A 14,391-nucleotide genomic window follows, 5' to 3' on the forward strand; every position below is an offset into this window, starting at 1 on the left:
CAAGGAGACTTCACATAAATGAAATATGGAGACTCTTAAATAAATCAGTAATTAGGTTATATATCAACACCGAGCTCCAGTACTGTTTTATTACTGATTAGCAGAACAATTGTTTAAGTATAGATGCATAACGCGTTACTGTTTATCAGAACTACCAGTAAACATTTATTTAGGCGTGTAGTAAGAAAGTAACCACATTCTGCTGGGAGTTGAAAAGTAGTGCCCCCCCTTATTTCTTTAATTTTGCACGAAGTTTTAAATTTCTTCACAGACTAAATCATTAATTTGCTACTCTTAATACATTTTAATTCGAGTTATGTGTTTAATGCATAGCAATGTGTATTTTTAATAAGTTTCATGCGCACAAGCAAGCCATTTTCGCATTGTGCGAACATATTTTTATGTAGCTTTATTGTTTCCATGTTTATTTTGTATGTTCGACATTATTTTTACACATGTCATGTGTCAGGTTAAAGGAGCACATTTTAATCAGAGTGTAGCATCAAGTCAGTTAAACTTCTGGGATATTGATCTGGTCATTTACAGGTGGAGGTCACTAGCAGTTTCTTCCCTTCTCATCTTTCCTGACTTTTTTCCCATTAGTTTTGCATAAGGCTAGGGTCAGTGTCACCACTGTTAGCATGAGCAATACCTGCACCCTACAGAGGTGGCACAGGTAGTGCAAATCCTCCAGGATGGTATAACAATATTGCTAGAAGGGTTGCCTTGTCTCCCAGCACAGTCACAGGAACATGGAACTGATTCCAGGAAACGAGCATATACTTTAGGAGAGCTGGACAGGGCCATAGAAGTCTTTAACTCATCAGCAGGACTGATATCTGCTCCTTTATGCAAGGAGGAACAGGATGAGCCCAACAGATTGACCAACAGGAGGCCAATGGTGTGAATATCTCTGGCCAAGCAATCAGAAATAGACTTTATGAAGGTCAGCCTCCTCCAGTGGGCTCTGTGTTCACTGCCCAGCACCGTGGAGCCCAGTAGGCAGGTCCACCAGTAGCATCCTGTGCTTGTCACAGATGATAGCAGGCTCACCCTGAGCACAAGTGACAGACATGGGAGGGCCTGGAAAAGTCGCGGTGAACATTATGCTGCCTGTAACATTGTTTCAGGCCATCAGTAGATGGTAGCATATCAGTAGATATATCCCACAAGAATCTGATGAGTTTCTTTAATTTTCTTTTAACAGCAGAGTATTTTAACACGTATATGTGAGCGTTTTAGGTTTCAACTGGCTTTTGTTACAAATTAAATATTTTTGTTTCAGGATGTTTTACGTATTAGGCCTACTACGTGTCTTCCAGACTAAGGTGACTTTAGAAAGCCGATTCCATGGTTTGATACTCTTGATTTCCATCATGGTCATGGTGGAAATAAATAGTTAATGAACCCACATTTTTACTGAATTGTAAACGGCATGTTTATAAAAACTCAGCAAGATTAATTTCTAGCTGTTGCCCTTTATTCCTGTTGTTGCTTTCTTTTCCTCAGGGATCGTAGAAGTGTTGATGTGCCGGCACAAAGCCAGAAATGCTCTCGGCAATGTGTTTGTGTCACAGGTAAGCACAGACTTCCACGTCTTTCTCTCTCTCTCACACACACACACACACACACACACACACACACACACACACACACACACACACACACACACACACACACACACACACACACACACACACACATACATACATTAAACACATATGCAGCAGCCACTGAGACATGATGACGTGTGTGTGTGCAGATGAGGAAGGTGGTTTCCACTCTGTACAATGACTCAGCGGTACGTGTGGTTATCTTCAGGAGTTTAGTGCCGGGCGTTTTCTGTGCAGGTGAGTGATCTCTGGTGCCAGGAAGGTGTGATCAAAGTGTGCAGTAATGATGTGTGACAATGTGCGTTATGATTTATGGTTAGGTGCCGATCTGAAGGAGAGAGCTCTGATGAACAACTCTGAGTCTGATCTGTTTGTTCACGGCCTGCGCTCCCTCATGACTCAAATAGGTAAAAAAACAAACAAAAAAACCCCATTAAGGTTGAGTGATTAGTCAGTCTTTTTTTCAAGCTAAATGTGTTTATCCATTTGTAAACTTTGCTCACTTTGTTTCAATAACCTGGCAGCATTGTTGCCCACGCCGACCATCGCAGCGATGGATGGAGTTGCACTGGGAGGTGGATTGGAGTTAGCCTTGGCCTGTGACCTTCGCGCTGCTGGTGAGTGACCTCTGAACCTTCACCTGTCAACTCCGAATCGGATCTGCTTTCTTTCTTCCGGTGATGCTAATCAGGTTAGAAAGGGGATGTCATGTTCCCTTTACAGCTGTCACTAATCCACTCATATCAGATCAGTGGTGGAGAATAGCAGTTTCAACATGGGATCATTTCTCTTCATTGACAATTTCCTCATTGGACACACAGGATTCCCCGGGGGGGGGGGGCAAAAAATAATCTTAGAGCGCAGAAAACGTTTCTGAAAAGATTTCAAAATACTGTGTATTTTAAAAGTTTCCATTATATGTAGACTGACGTAAAAAATTTTTATTTTACTATTTAGTTTAAATGAATATATGTTGGACTATTCACACAATATTTACACAATTTCAGCTATCACAGTTAATGAACAGGTAATTTACTGAAACAATATCTTCTAAAATGAAACAAAACTTTCCCAACTCTTTATAAGTAACTTAGGGGGAAATTAAACTGTCAGCTTTTAAACAGCTTTGAATAAATGTAAATGTGTTATATACACAATGGTCAAGCTAAAAACATACTCCTGAGACGATGGAGCTCTAATGATCTGTTGATGAGCTTGGGGACTAATGAGGCCACATCTGCCCAGCTGTTCATGCGTTTGAACCTTCATGTGATTGGTTATATTAGGCGCAGCAGCTCAGTGATTGGTTGAGCACAGATGAGCTGGGTGAGCAGGTGTTTGTGTCAATTGCTCTGACAGAGACATCAGTCAGATTTTACACTCTCTCCAGCTTAATGGCACTTAGACCTTCAACTGTCCTCTGTTTGTGTATGTATGTGTGTTGCAGCAAATTCGGCACAGATGGGTCTTATTGAGACGACACGGGGGCTGCTCCCAGGGGCGGGTAAGACGAACAGAGGTCACTGAAATGACCCTGAACTGCACTGACTGTATGTAAATAGAGATAAAGCAGCTGTGATAAGTTGACCTTGAGGTGGTTTGTCCTGCAGGGGGCAGTCAGCGTCTGCCACGGATGATCGGTGTCACTCTGGCCAAAGAGCTCATTTTCACAGGTAGTAATTCAGAAATATTGATGTGATTTTAGTGGCACTGAATGCTCATCAGTGAGCAAGGATTTGGTGTGTCACTGTCTCTCCTTGTCTGTTATCAGGCAGGCGCGTGGGAGGGCAGACAGCTCTGGAAATGGGGCTCATAAACAGAGTAGTAGAACAGAACCAGACAGGAGACGCTGCCTACAGAGAGGCACTCAGCCTGGCCAGGGAGATACTGCCCCAGGTTAGAGTACAAACACACTTTTCATGCCGCTAAAGCTCTGATACTGCTGCATCTCTCCTCCTTCAGGCAGGGGGATCTGCTCCCTTTCCCCTTTCTCTGGATGCAGTGGAAGGGGAAGAAACAAAAACAATGCATTTCTTTTTTCCTTTCTTCCGTCTTGTTTTTTTTTTTTTCCTCTTCCCACCTTCCCTCTCACCATCTCCCTCTGCTTGTCCCTCTCTCCAGGCCTCTGTCGTTCCATATATCTTTCACTCCAGTTCAGATGCCCACAGTCAGTGGGGTTAGAGTGGCAGTCAAGTGGAGAAATGGACCACAAATAGCACCATACACTATCACATTTTCCAACACATTTATGCTCGACTTAGCACGGATTGATTGATTAACAGGATCTTGCACTGAATCAAAGTGAGGGAGCACAGAGGAAATAATAAGAGGGTGTAGATCTTTATTTTGGCACTTCTGTTTTCCTGGAATTTCTAAGACAAATGTACTGCTGCTTGCATGTGATTAAACTGTAAAGAGTTCCTCCAGTTAAATTTCTGTAGAAATGCATTGCTCACATTGATTGATCAACAGTTTAATATTTTTGATTCTGTCTCTCAAACTAAAATTTTTGAACAAAAAATAGAATAAACAACAAGATAAAGGGACGTCAGTGGTAGAGTGAAATAAAGTAGCTAAGAATCAGAGACAAAAACGTAAAGGAAGGTGAGCATTTTTGTGTCAATCATTGTTTATATTCCAAAGGTCCTATATTTAAAGTAGAGCCAATCCAGGTGGTTTGGGCACCTGATTAGGATGGAAGGAGATAATACCATCGGCATCTAACCCTTTTTGTTTCTGTTGCTCAGGCTCCTATTGCAGTGCGGATGGCTAAAGAGGCAATGAACAGAGGCTTGGAGGTACATTATGAATCCCAGATCTTCTTTAAAGGTCTTTACATCAGTGAATTTAGTGACTGTTCTCTCTTCCAGGTTGATATCGGTTCAGCAATGGCGATAGAGAGGATGTGTTATGCTCGAGTAAGTCTTCCACTTCTTGTTTATGATTTCCGAAACACTTGTTTTAATTTGGCATAATTGTTGTGGTTCAGGAATTTTCTTTTGAGCTAAATTCTAAGGCAACCCAACACATAGCTGATGCTGAGGCTGTTATAAATTAAATTCTAGTCGGGCCTAGCTTTGACATGAACCTTCTGATGCTCGCTCCACTTAAATCATCATTTACTTGTCCTCTCTTTATAGGTCATCCCCACACGGGACCGACAAGAGGGTATGGCAGCCTTCATAGAGAAGAGAGCTCCGCGGTACACTGGGGAATAAACTCCTTTGAGCTACTGGATTTCTTTGTCGTACCGACATGTGAACACAGAAGCACACTGCTTTCTGTAGCCCGATGTCAGATAAACAATTAACATCTATTGATTGTCTTTGTGACTCTCAGCCGGTGCCAGTACATTAATTTAGGCCATGCAAGTGCTCAATAGTGGCCACTTGCTTTTGTGACTCAGGATCAGACTGACAAGTGCAGATTGTTTATAATTTGTTATATTTGATGCTTTATCAGGAACAAGGTCATCTTTGAAATGAAACTAAATAAATAAAAAAGACAGCACATGGGTCATCTCCAGTTTTATGGCAATGTACATTCTTTATTTCTAAATTTGAAAATGCGATTCTGAGCAGCAACATGGCACAATCACAGCAGACAAACAGTACCTTGACTTTCTGCATCTTCCAATGGATTAAAACGCTTGTGGAAAAAACTAAGAATTGGCCTTTTATGCAGGGCGATATTCAACCAAACTACACGACTTTGGCGGAAAAAACCCCCAAAAGTTCTGTCATCTAAGACTATCCTTGTGGAAACACTATTAGCCTGGGACACATGCGTCATTAAGTATCATTTTGGAGCCTAATGTTCTATATTTATCTATATAACCATACATCCAGTAATCTTTTCAAGTCTCCTGACCTGTCACTGGCATTCCTGCCAAACAAATTTATCTCCAATTATTTAGAAAGTGTTATTTATCAAAGTGTTTCAGCAAAAGTTTTGCATTTTGAGAATAAACTTTGACCAGAAAAATCACCTCCATTCTGGCAGTCAGTGGTCACTTTCCTACCTTTAGTTTGTGGATTAAGGGAGTCGACTTTATTCTCAAAATGCAAAAATAATTGTACTTTATTCTGCTTCATGTCTCCTCAGTACTCTTTCCTAGTTATGTGTTGACAGCATAGTAAATGACAAGGCCTGCAATAAGAGATGAACAACAAAAATGTAGCCAGTCTCATAAGCTGTAACAGCAAGTCTAAACGGCAGAAGCATAACTGTTAAAATAGCAGCCTGTAGGATGCAGACATCACACGGCCGGTCACTTTCAGAACAGAGAAATGCCTTTAAATAATTTAAATGTTTCCACGCTATTGTTGTATAAACAGTTTTTCTTCCCTTTGTTCAATCAGATGGAACTGAAAAACATACAGTAGAATAATTTCCATGCAATCACTCCTAAACAACGACCCCCCCCCCCCCTTCAGTATCCTTATGTACAAATACATACACTCTTTGAGATGCAGACACTTGTACAAGCGCATATATGCACACATGCTCACACTGAAGTGCTGTCTGTCTTAAAGACACTCAGATGCATAACAAAAAACATACTTATATATAAATATATACACAAGTTTCTCAAAGAGAAAACAGATGTGACTCACTGCAAATGTACACCTATCCTCACTATGCTGGCCACATCATTATTGCCATTTGTGTCCAGGAAAGTATATTTGGATGTAAACAGACACATGTGACTGTAGTACTCAGCTTATCATGTAAATTGTCCTCATGAGCTTTCTGCACTGCTGGCTCTGCCACCAAGCGGATGGATTTAGGGCTCCCCAATGTTTAGAAAATTTAAAGAAAAAAAAAATGCAATCGAGTTTCTCAAAAAGATGATTTCTCTATAATTTAGTTTATCGTGTTTGAATGTTTGGAACGCCCGAACCCACTGAATACACCCTCGGCAAGCGTCCTGTCACATCAAATCAAAGGCGTTAGCTGATAAAAGACTAAATGACGAGTAGAGCAGCAGTAGTATTGCAGACCCAGAGGCGGGGGTTTCAGTGAACTGAGCACTGCCATAAACAAACAAGCAGGCATTCCTAAAACGAACAGTATAAGCATTCAGACAAACCCTAACCCCCATGCTTGAGCTCAGGGCGATGGCATGCGTAAATTTAAGAGCTAATCAACCAGTTCAGACATCCATAGTACTCTGTAACATATGAGGGTATCAGGGTATCGGTCCTCAGTTGAGCTTTGGGGAATTATTCCCAAACTGAGATTTGTAAGTGTGCACTGACATATTTCGGGTTAAAAAAAACAACAAAAAACAATTCCTCTTGATACCAAAAGCTGACTGAAAAAGGCCCAAACACAAATTCATGATTTGATTTGAGCTCTAGTGACAGACAGTTTATCATAATTTACTTTTTTCTTATTTTTTGATAAGCACACAGAGAAATGGTTTTTTAAAGAGAAAAAAGCGAGAAAATAAATAAGGTTACTCTGTGCAAAGAACTGCAATGCCTCTGTCCTTAATTCAGTTTACATTTTTAGAGATTCTTGTAAGTCCATGTTTGTGTGTGAGATATATTCTCACACACACAAACACACACGTGACCACCACCTCCCATCCACGGTGGGACCCAGCTTAATTTCCTCTTCTTCACCAGAGATTCGGATTTTCTGAAAGAGAATGAAAGCATAATCAATCTTCAACCTCTGCGAGGGTGAGCTAGCTGCTGATCATGCCTTACCTCTGTGAGGTTACTGCGGCGGTGGGCGGCGACTTGTGTGTGTGTGTAGTGGCTGGCCGGTGCGAGCTCTGTGGCGCTGTAGGCTCTCTAGTATGCTCCCAGCCAGCAGTTTGACGTCTCTGTGGGTCTGTGGGTGTTTGTGAACATGCTCCAGCTGCTGCAGACCACCCTCCTCCAACAACATGCTGCAATAGCGAGAAGCTGCACACACAGAAGTATCCACAAGAGGTTTGAGTAGGTGAGGCATCACATTAAGCTAGAATAACCTTTGGTTTTATTTTTGCATGGATCTGTGTCTCACCGTTCTTGCTACAGACATGTTGCATTGCCCAGGCTGCCCACAGCTGGACACCAGGGGTGTGAAAACACTCCAGTAGGGGAAAGAAGGGGTTAAATGACCTAAAGAAGGGAAGAAAATGACAATTATTGTGTGACGGGATTAAAATGGGAAGCAGAGCCTTCAGCCATCGCGTCCCTTATAGGTAGAACCAGCTACTCAAAAGTGGGAGAGACGGGCACCATCTGTAATTTAAGATCAAGCTTAAAATGCTCATTTTTGATAAACACTATGGTTAGGACTGGATCAGGTGACCCTGAACCATTCCTTTGTTATGCTAGACTCTGGAGGCTGGGATGTACTACGCACTTGTCCCTAATGTCTTACATTAAACCCACATTATACTGAAATGTCACTATGACTATTGCCATTTAATTTTGCTTACACTTGCTTACAGTTTTGTGCTTTACCTTGTTTGTAATTTATCATCTCTGTGTGCACCTTTTTTTTAAATCTATTTTGTCTGTCTCAGGATAAAGGATGCCCGATTCTACTAGAGGTCTTTTAGAGTTTAAAGGCGGTTTCCCCCCCACTGTCATCAAATGCTTCAATTTATTGGTTTGTAGGGTCTTGGCGTTATAATATTAGGTGCCCTGAGATTACAGGATTTGTCTCCAAATACATTAAGGAAAAACAAAAAACAAAACATTGAACTGAATGTAACGTATTAACATGAGGTTTGGAAGATTTGGCTCTGAGATCTATAAATTTGAGATTTTGCTGACACAATAGTTAGCATAGTCACCTCTCGGCAAGAAGGTTTCCTGTTTTGGCATCCTTTTTATAATACTCCATCATTATTGAATAGAAGCTGTATCTCACCTGTAGGCCACCATTTCACACTCTGGCGGGGGCCACTTCATAATGACAGCATGCTGCACAGACACACAAACGCATCACGCTAAAAACCAACATTTCCAATAACTGTATTTATGCACAAGAGTTCTCATTAAGCTTGCTTATTCCTACCAATTGCTCAAGCAGTGAGGACCGAAGACTGGGGCTGAGCGCCCAGGCCTCTTTTCCTCGTGACGTCAGATGTGCAAGGATGCCTGCAGCGAAGTAGCTGACCTCCACTTCCGGGCTGTGCAGCAGACTGCTGATGTGGTCCAGAAACCCCTGCACCATGAGCTCTCCATGCAGCTCCCCAACCTCTGCTATGTTGTTCTACAACAATCAAAAGGCGAGCAGGGAATAATGATTCCTTAATTTTGTTAACGCATTCCAGATTCAGTTTAGCTTCGGGATGAAAAAAAGAGAAGTAAACTCACCAAAAGCCCGAGAACCTTCTGCTGAATAGAAGATTCATTGGGGAACGACTGCAGATAAAGAGAGGGGGAGGTAGGGATAAAAACAACAGTGAGTCATCTTGCCCCGAAGCCATGTGTACTTATACGGAGGAACACATCATTAAGTGTGATGATGAATTCCTATAGAAATCTGCTTAAATTTGTTCTGTATGTAGCATTGCCTGTTTTCTTTACATGTTCACATAATTTCCATGTACCTCTAGAACTTTAATGAAGAGATCTAGCCCCTGGTTTTCGATAAAATGGCGGCAGGTTGTTGGCGATTCATCAGTGAGGTTCCAGAGTGCACTCAGTGTAAATTTGAGGGTGGCATCCACCACGCCCTGAGTTGCCTTCTGACGCACGATGTGGAGCAGTTGCTGCAGGGCAGAGAGAATGCATTGTACTGAAAATCAGCCTTTTTTCGATAAATGAGTAAAGGCAGATGAAAGTCATCCAAGATTAAAAAACAACAACAACAAAAGAACAACTCAAAACATACTTTCACGATAAACAGCTCTGCTCCCAGCTGGGCCGTCTGCTCTGTGGATAACTGCAAAAAAGCAAATGTTGCAGCACTCAAAGAAAATACCCTACAGATGTACTTTCAATGCATGAATAACCGCATATGTGGTACTAATACAACACCAAATGTACCTTAGCAGCGAGTATGGAAATGATTGCCACAGCCATCCTCTGCATGTTTTGATCTTCGTGGTTGCAAAGCCACTGCATGACCAGTTTGGCAGCTTCAAACCTTTAAACAGTAAAAGGAAGCAGAGCATTTTAAATTCTACCTTTACTGAAAATGTGTTACGTCACAAACCGAGAATTACGAATTAACTTTGATCACATTTTGGCATGTTTATAGTTAAAATCTTTGACAACCTTTAAAAAAAATGAAAATTAAAAAATGAAAATAAAATAATAAAAAAAAAAAACTAATAACAAAATGATCAATATTTACACAACAAATGTGGTGTTTCCCACCTGTTGAATGGAACTTCTTGCAAAATGCGATCACTGCACAGAGACAGCAAGCAGTTTTTCTGCAACTATAAAAAGAGAAAACAGCCATGATTGCAGAACCTAAAAGCTATCAGACTGCTGCTCCTGCTGCTCCTATGTTTTTATCTTCTTATCAGTTCTGTTTAGTCACAATAGGCTGGTTAAATATTATATCTGACTTAGAGCCTGTGCAGGAAAATATAATGGAAAATGAATAAATAACAGTGCTCACAGATAAACTGCATTTTCAAGCTTACAACAATAGGAGAAACATTAATTCCGCATGCAAACATGTGAGCTAGTTTAGAAAGCATATGCTAAATCCTTTTTTTTTTCTCTTGACTTTGTGGACAGTCTCTTTAGTGGACGACATGGGGAAAATACACAGTGAAAAACAACAGAACTAACAAAGGTTCTTTTGGACACTCCCTTATTTATAAAAGGTCACCACAGTGGATGGATACAGATATTTGTTTTTTTAAAATGCTGGATTCCCATCACAACCTTTCAAGGGATATTTGTCCCTTGTCTGAAACATCCAACAGAGGAAATGTTTGACATAAAAACACAAGAAGTAACGTTCAAATCATATTTCTAAGAATTATAGTGTAGATATTATTTATTATTGTAATTTGAACCACTCTCTCACACAATCTAAGTCTTACTTTACTATTCTTTAATTACCCCATTTTTATTTATTTTATATAAGAGCAACATTTCTTGTACTATCACACAGCATAAGTTCTACTCACTATGCACCTGTGGCACTTTAACTGTGTTGTTTATTTACTGTGGACTCATTTTTATTTTTTATTATGCTTCTATAGATAAAGTATCCATCTATCTATAAAAACTGCCTTTTCAGCATGTGGCTAAAACACAACACAACCTCAACTGTACATCATCACAACACTGAACAGTTATCGCACAAAGTACGTTTCCCCCATAATTTTAGAATAAAATGTGTATCGCTTAACAAATCCTTTTGTCCAATATCCAGCTGTGCACGTCACTTCCTATAATGGTTCATTTCTACTTGTGACCAGATCCCTGCATTTGTTTCCATTCCAGGCTGTATTGATTTGGAAATCTTGTTACTGAGGAACAAACAAACATAACATTACGCAGTGCACTATTTACTTGTGTTTTGTGAAAAAAAGGGAAACTACTTATTGTGGTTGTGGGAAGTTCCTCAAATCTTTCTAAATTTCATATTGTCGCAACACTCACAGGCGTTACCAAACGACCCAGCTAACACAGTGTTCTCCAAAGCTGACACGCTGCTGCCACTACCCTCAAGAATACTGGACTAAAACTGTGCTCGCCTTTAAACTTGATTTCTTACTTTTGTTTAACACATCTATCTGACAACTTAGTTGACCAAGTTTGATTTATTATTAATGTATGCAGTTGTGAGAGTGAATGTAATAATGTCTACTGTATAAACAGGCAACAAAAAGAAAACAAAAATTGGCTATAAAATCCATGTAGAGCAACGACAATCTTGATGCTTTTAAAATGGAAAAACTTTGTGCCCTTTCAAAAGATTTATAATCTATAATTATAATTTCCAATTTATCCTTATTAGCTGTTATTTTTTTTGTAAATGAACATTTCATCCTCTATGTTACGAGTTACAAAACCCACACATTTAAAATCAAGAAATCCACTAATGTGTGAAAGGAAAATTGTGTCAGTGAATGCCATTATAACATGCAAAGAGCTATTTTCTGAGAAACTGTGACATAATGGACAAAAAAAGAGAAGAAGAAGAAGAAGAAAGAAGAATTCTCTGTGCAGGTAAACTGTATCAGTCAACTGCAACCTGCTAAATAAAATCTATGTTATAAACTAACTGTTTATTGGGAATGAGCAAAAGCAGCCAGGCATGAAGCTACCTGCTGGTGGTTGGGGAAAGTCCTCATGGCTTCCAGTAGAAGCTGAGTGACGGTGCTCAACAGTCGAACTGGCATCCCTGCTGCCAGGTCCTGCTTCGTCAGGTTGAACACACAGGCGCTCGCGGCTAGCTGGACATTCAGAGTGGACGGATGATTCTTCATTCCCAAAACTACCAGCTATTTAAAAAAAAAAAAAAAAAAAAAAAAAAAACACACAGAAAGAGGAAGAAAAAAAATTCAAGAAACAGGAAGTCGAGAATGATGAGTAACTAAACTGTGCAGAGATACAATGGTAGTATAGTGCTTCTTCACTTAAGGAGGATATCTGTGGCTGACAAAGGGACCAATTAAGATTAAGACATTATGTGCACTACTTAACCATGATATGATGCTATAATTTCTTTTAAAGATTAAGTAAAATAATAACTTAATAGGTTCAAGGATAATGTGTTTACCTTTAGGATGTCAGGCCTTGGCTTCTCCATGACATGAGTGAGGCTAAACAGATGAAAGAGAGCTTCTCTCACAAAACCTTCTCTCTCACTGTAGCGCCGCAGTGCCTCACAGATCTGAGTCTCATTAGCTTCTCCAGTCACCTGATGGCACACAGAAGATACTTGAGCAAACCTGATGTTTTCACTTTTTGTTTAGTGCCCATTTATGATCATTCTATACCTACCTTTAGATTTCCTTCTCCTGATAGGAAGTCTGAAAAACCAGCATCTGTGGCCAGAAGTCCCACAAAGGTCATTCCTGGCCTCTCTTCAACAAATGCCTTAACAGCTGCATCTGTCACCTGTAACATTCACAGATATAAGAAATTACTCGACTTTAAAATATGTGTGCTTTGACTGCGGTTTAACCAAGAAACAAATAAAAATATTAAAGCAGATGAACACACCTGTTTCCTCCCTGAGACATCTAAGGAAACAAGGGCGGGCAGAATCCCTGGCTGTCCGAGAAGTTGACGAGCCACGTCAGAGGTAAATTGTTTATCATCACTAATGTCCAGGTGCTGCATGTGCAAAGGTTTACACACACACAAACAGGCATGGCTTATAAAACCTCAGAGATGGAGTTTTCTTAAAATGTTTTTGAAAAAAACCCAAAACAAAAACAGAGAAACAGGTTTAATACTAGACACACAATCAAACCACTAACCTGCAATACATTCAACTGGCCTATGACTCCCAGCAGCTGAGCAGTGCTCATCTCCAGCCTTTTCAACTGATGCAGTGTCAGTGAGCGCAGCCGCTCCTTCAGGCCCAGCAGCGGGCTCAGGTTTGTGACTGAAGTATTAGAAAGATCGAGGCTCTCCAGCCGAGGCAGGGAACACACATCGCCTAGCCCAGAGTCGTAGAAGTCTACATTAGCTAGAGAGAGGGAACGCAAGCCCTGGAGGGCACTGAAGCGATACCAGATTGGTTCCTCCAGAGAGGACATGGTGAGGCCTGTAAGGACAAGTCGCTGAAGGGACTCCTGCAGGGAGAAAGTTTAAATTACTTTCATACAGTGGAAAGAAAGGGCAGTTATCCACAAAAAACTGACACACTCTCATATTACCTGACAATATTTATTAGTGGCCAGCCCCTGCAGGATATCAGGAATGGTAAGGTCTGCATTGACCCGGGCAGCATCCAACTCCAGCAATCTGTGAGGGCACAGGGCTTTCTGGAAGGCCTCTGCAGAGATCCGTGCAGTACGGATGCAGGCCCGTCTCAACCGCAAGTATTCACAGTTCCGAAACACACCCACTGTGCTGTCGTTCAGCAGACCTATAGCAGAGTGAATTTATCTTTCGGAATCAAGCACAACCTTAAACAACACTGGCTTTTTACCCAGGGCAAGGATTTAGTTTACTGGCCATCAGTTTGAAGTGGCTTTCACTTCAAATATTTCCCCCAAGTGCAAGTTAAGATTTTTCATCCTCATGAGTATCACGGTGACCTTTTATGATCCAATGAATAATGTATGTGTGTAGAAACTAGAGCGCTAGGCTGCAGCAATACTCTGGACTATTCGTAAACGTCTTTAAAGGTTTACCTTCAGTGGCCATTTTGGCCAGGAGCTGGTCTGCCAGCTCCTGCGGGAAGAGTACAGCCTCCCTGAAACAGAAGGAGCCATCAGGGCGCTTCACGCAGAAACACTCCAGGTTTTGGCTCACATAGGTGAGGCACAGGTCTGTCAGAGCCGCTGGAGACGCCTCCTCCTGAAAACCAAGAGGTGTGTTGATGTGGATGCACCGAGTACAATTTTCTACAACTGTCAAAGCAAATAAATCACCTGAGACTTACCGTGTTTAGGAAACTGCAGGCCATGGCAAAGGCTTTAAAAGAAAATATATTTTAGCTTGTACAACCGAGACTTGTGATTATATAACCAGCCTGCTCGTCGTCTCGGACACCTCTTTCCCTTTCAATTTACAGTGTCCACCTGTGTGAGAGTCTGAGGAGCTGCTGATCACTCTAAGAGGTACCAGGAGAACGTGACGACGCACGAACACAACGGAGCTTAACAGAGAGCCAGCTA

At 41.0% G+C, this 14,391-nt stretch overlaps 2 protein-coding genes across 2 annotated transcripts in view; one reads left to right on the forward strand and one right to left on the reverse strand.

The window, feature by feature from the left end:
- Window positions 1-5,138, forward strand: part of echdc2 (enoyl CoA hydratase domain containing 2) — a 5,753-nt gene extending 615 nt beyond the window's left edge. The window contains exons 2-11 of the mRNA XM_026158738.2: window positions 1,510-1,577; window positions 1,763-1,850; window positions 1,934-2,020; window positions 2,138-2,230; window positions 3,061-3,117; window positions 3,224-3,286; window positions 3,385-3,509; window positions 4,361-4,411; window positions 4,484-4,531; window positions 4,754-5,138. Of these exons, the coding sequence (XP_026014523.1) occupies window positions 1,510-1,577; window positions 1,763-1,850; window positions 1,934-2,020; window positions 2,138-2,230; window positions 3,061-3,117; window positions 3,224-3,286; window positions 3,385-3,509; window positions 4,361-4,411; window positions 4,484-4,531; window positions 4,754-4,831 (758 nt within the window). The 3' untranslated portion in view covers window positions 4,832-5,138. The remainder of the gene's footprint in view (window positions 1-1,509; window positions 1,578-1,762; window positions 1,851-1,933; window positions 2,021-2,137; window positions 2,231-3,060; window positions 3,118-3,223; window positions 3,287-3,384; window positions 3,510-4,360; window positions 4,412-4,483; window positions 4,532-4,753) is intronic.
- Window positions 5,139-6,911: 1,773 nt separating this feature from the next.
- zyg11 (zyg-11 family member, cell cycle regulator) lies at window positions 6,912-14,340 on the reverse strand. The gene is made up of 18 exons (XM_026158732.2): window positions 14,157-14,340; window positions 13,906-14,071; window positions 13,426-13,637; window positions 13,024-13,341; window positions 12,764-12,877; window positions 12,542-12,658; window positions 12,318-12,458; window positions 11,863-12,039; window positions 9,947-10,011; window positions 9,614-9,713; window positions 9,459-9,509; window positions 9,175-9,336; window positions 8,939-8,986; window positions 8,637-8,834; window positions 8,490-8,542; window positions 7,632-7,729; window positions 7,331-7,531; window positions 6,912-7,259 (listed from the first exon to the last, which is right to left on the reverse strand). Exons 1-17 carry the CDS (start codon window positions 14,178-14,180, stop codon window positions 7,341-7,343), a joined length of 2,235 nt encoding a protein of 744 aa, XP_026014517.1. The 5' UTR covers window positions 14,181-14,340; the 3' UTR covers window positions 6,912-7,259; window positions 7,331-7,340.
- Window positions 14,341-14,391: the final 51 nt, after the last annotated feature.

The sequence above is a fragment of the Astatotilapia calliptera genome, chromosome 23 (assembly GCF_964374335.1).
Source record: "Astatotilapia calliptera chromosome 23, fAstCal68.1, whole genome shotgun sequence".
NCBI classification, from domain to species: Eukaryota; Metazoa; Chordata; class Actinopteri; order Cichliformes; family Cichlidae; genus Astatotilapia; species Astatotilapia calliptera.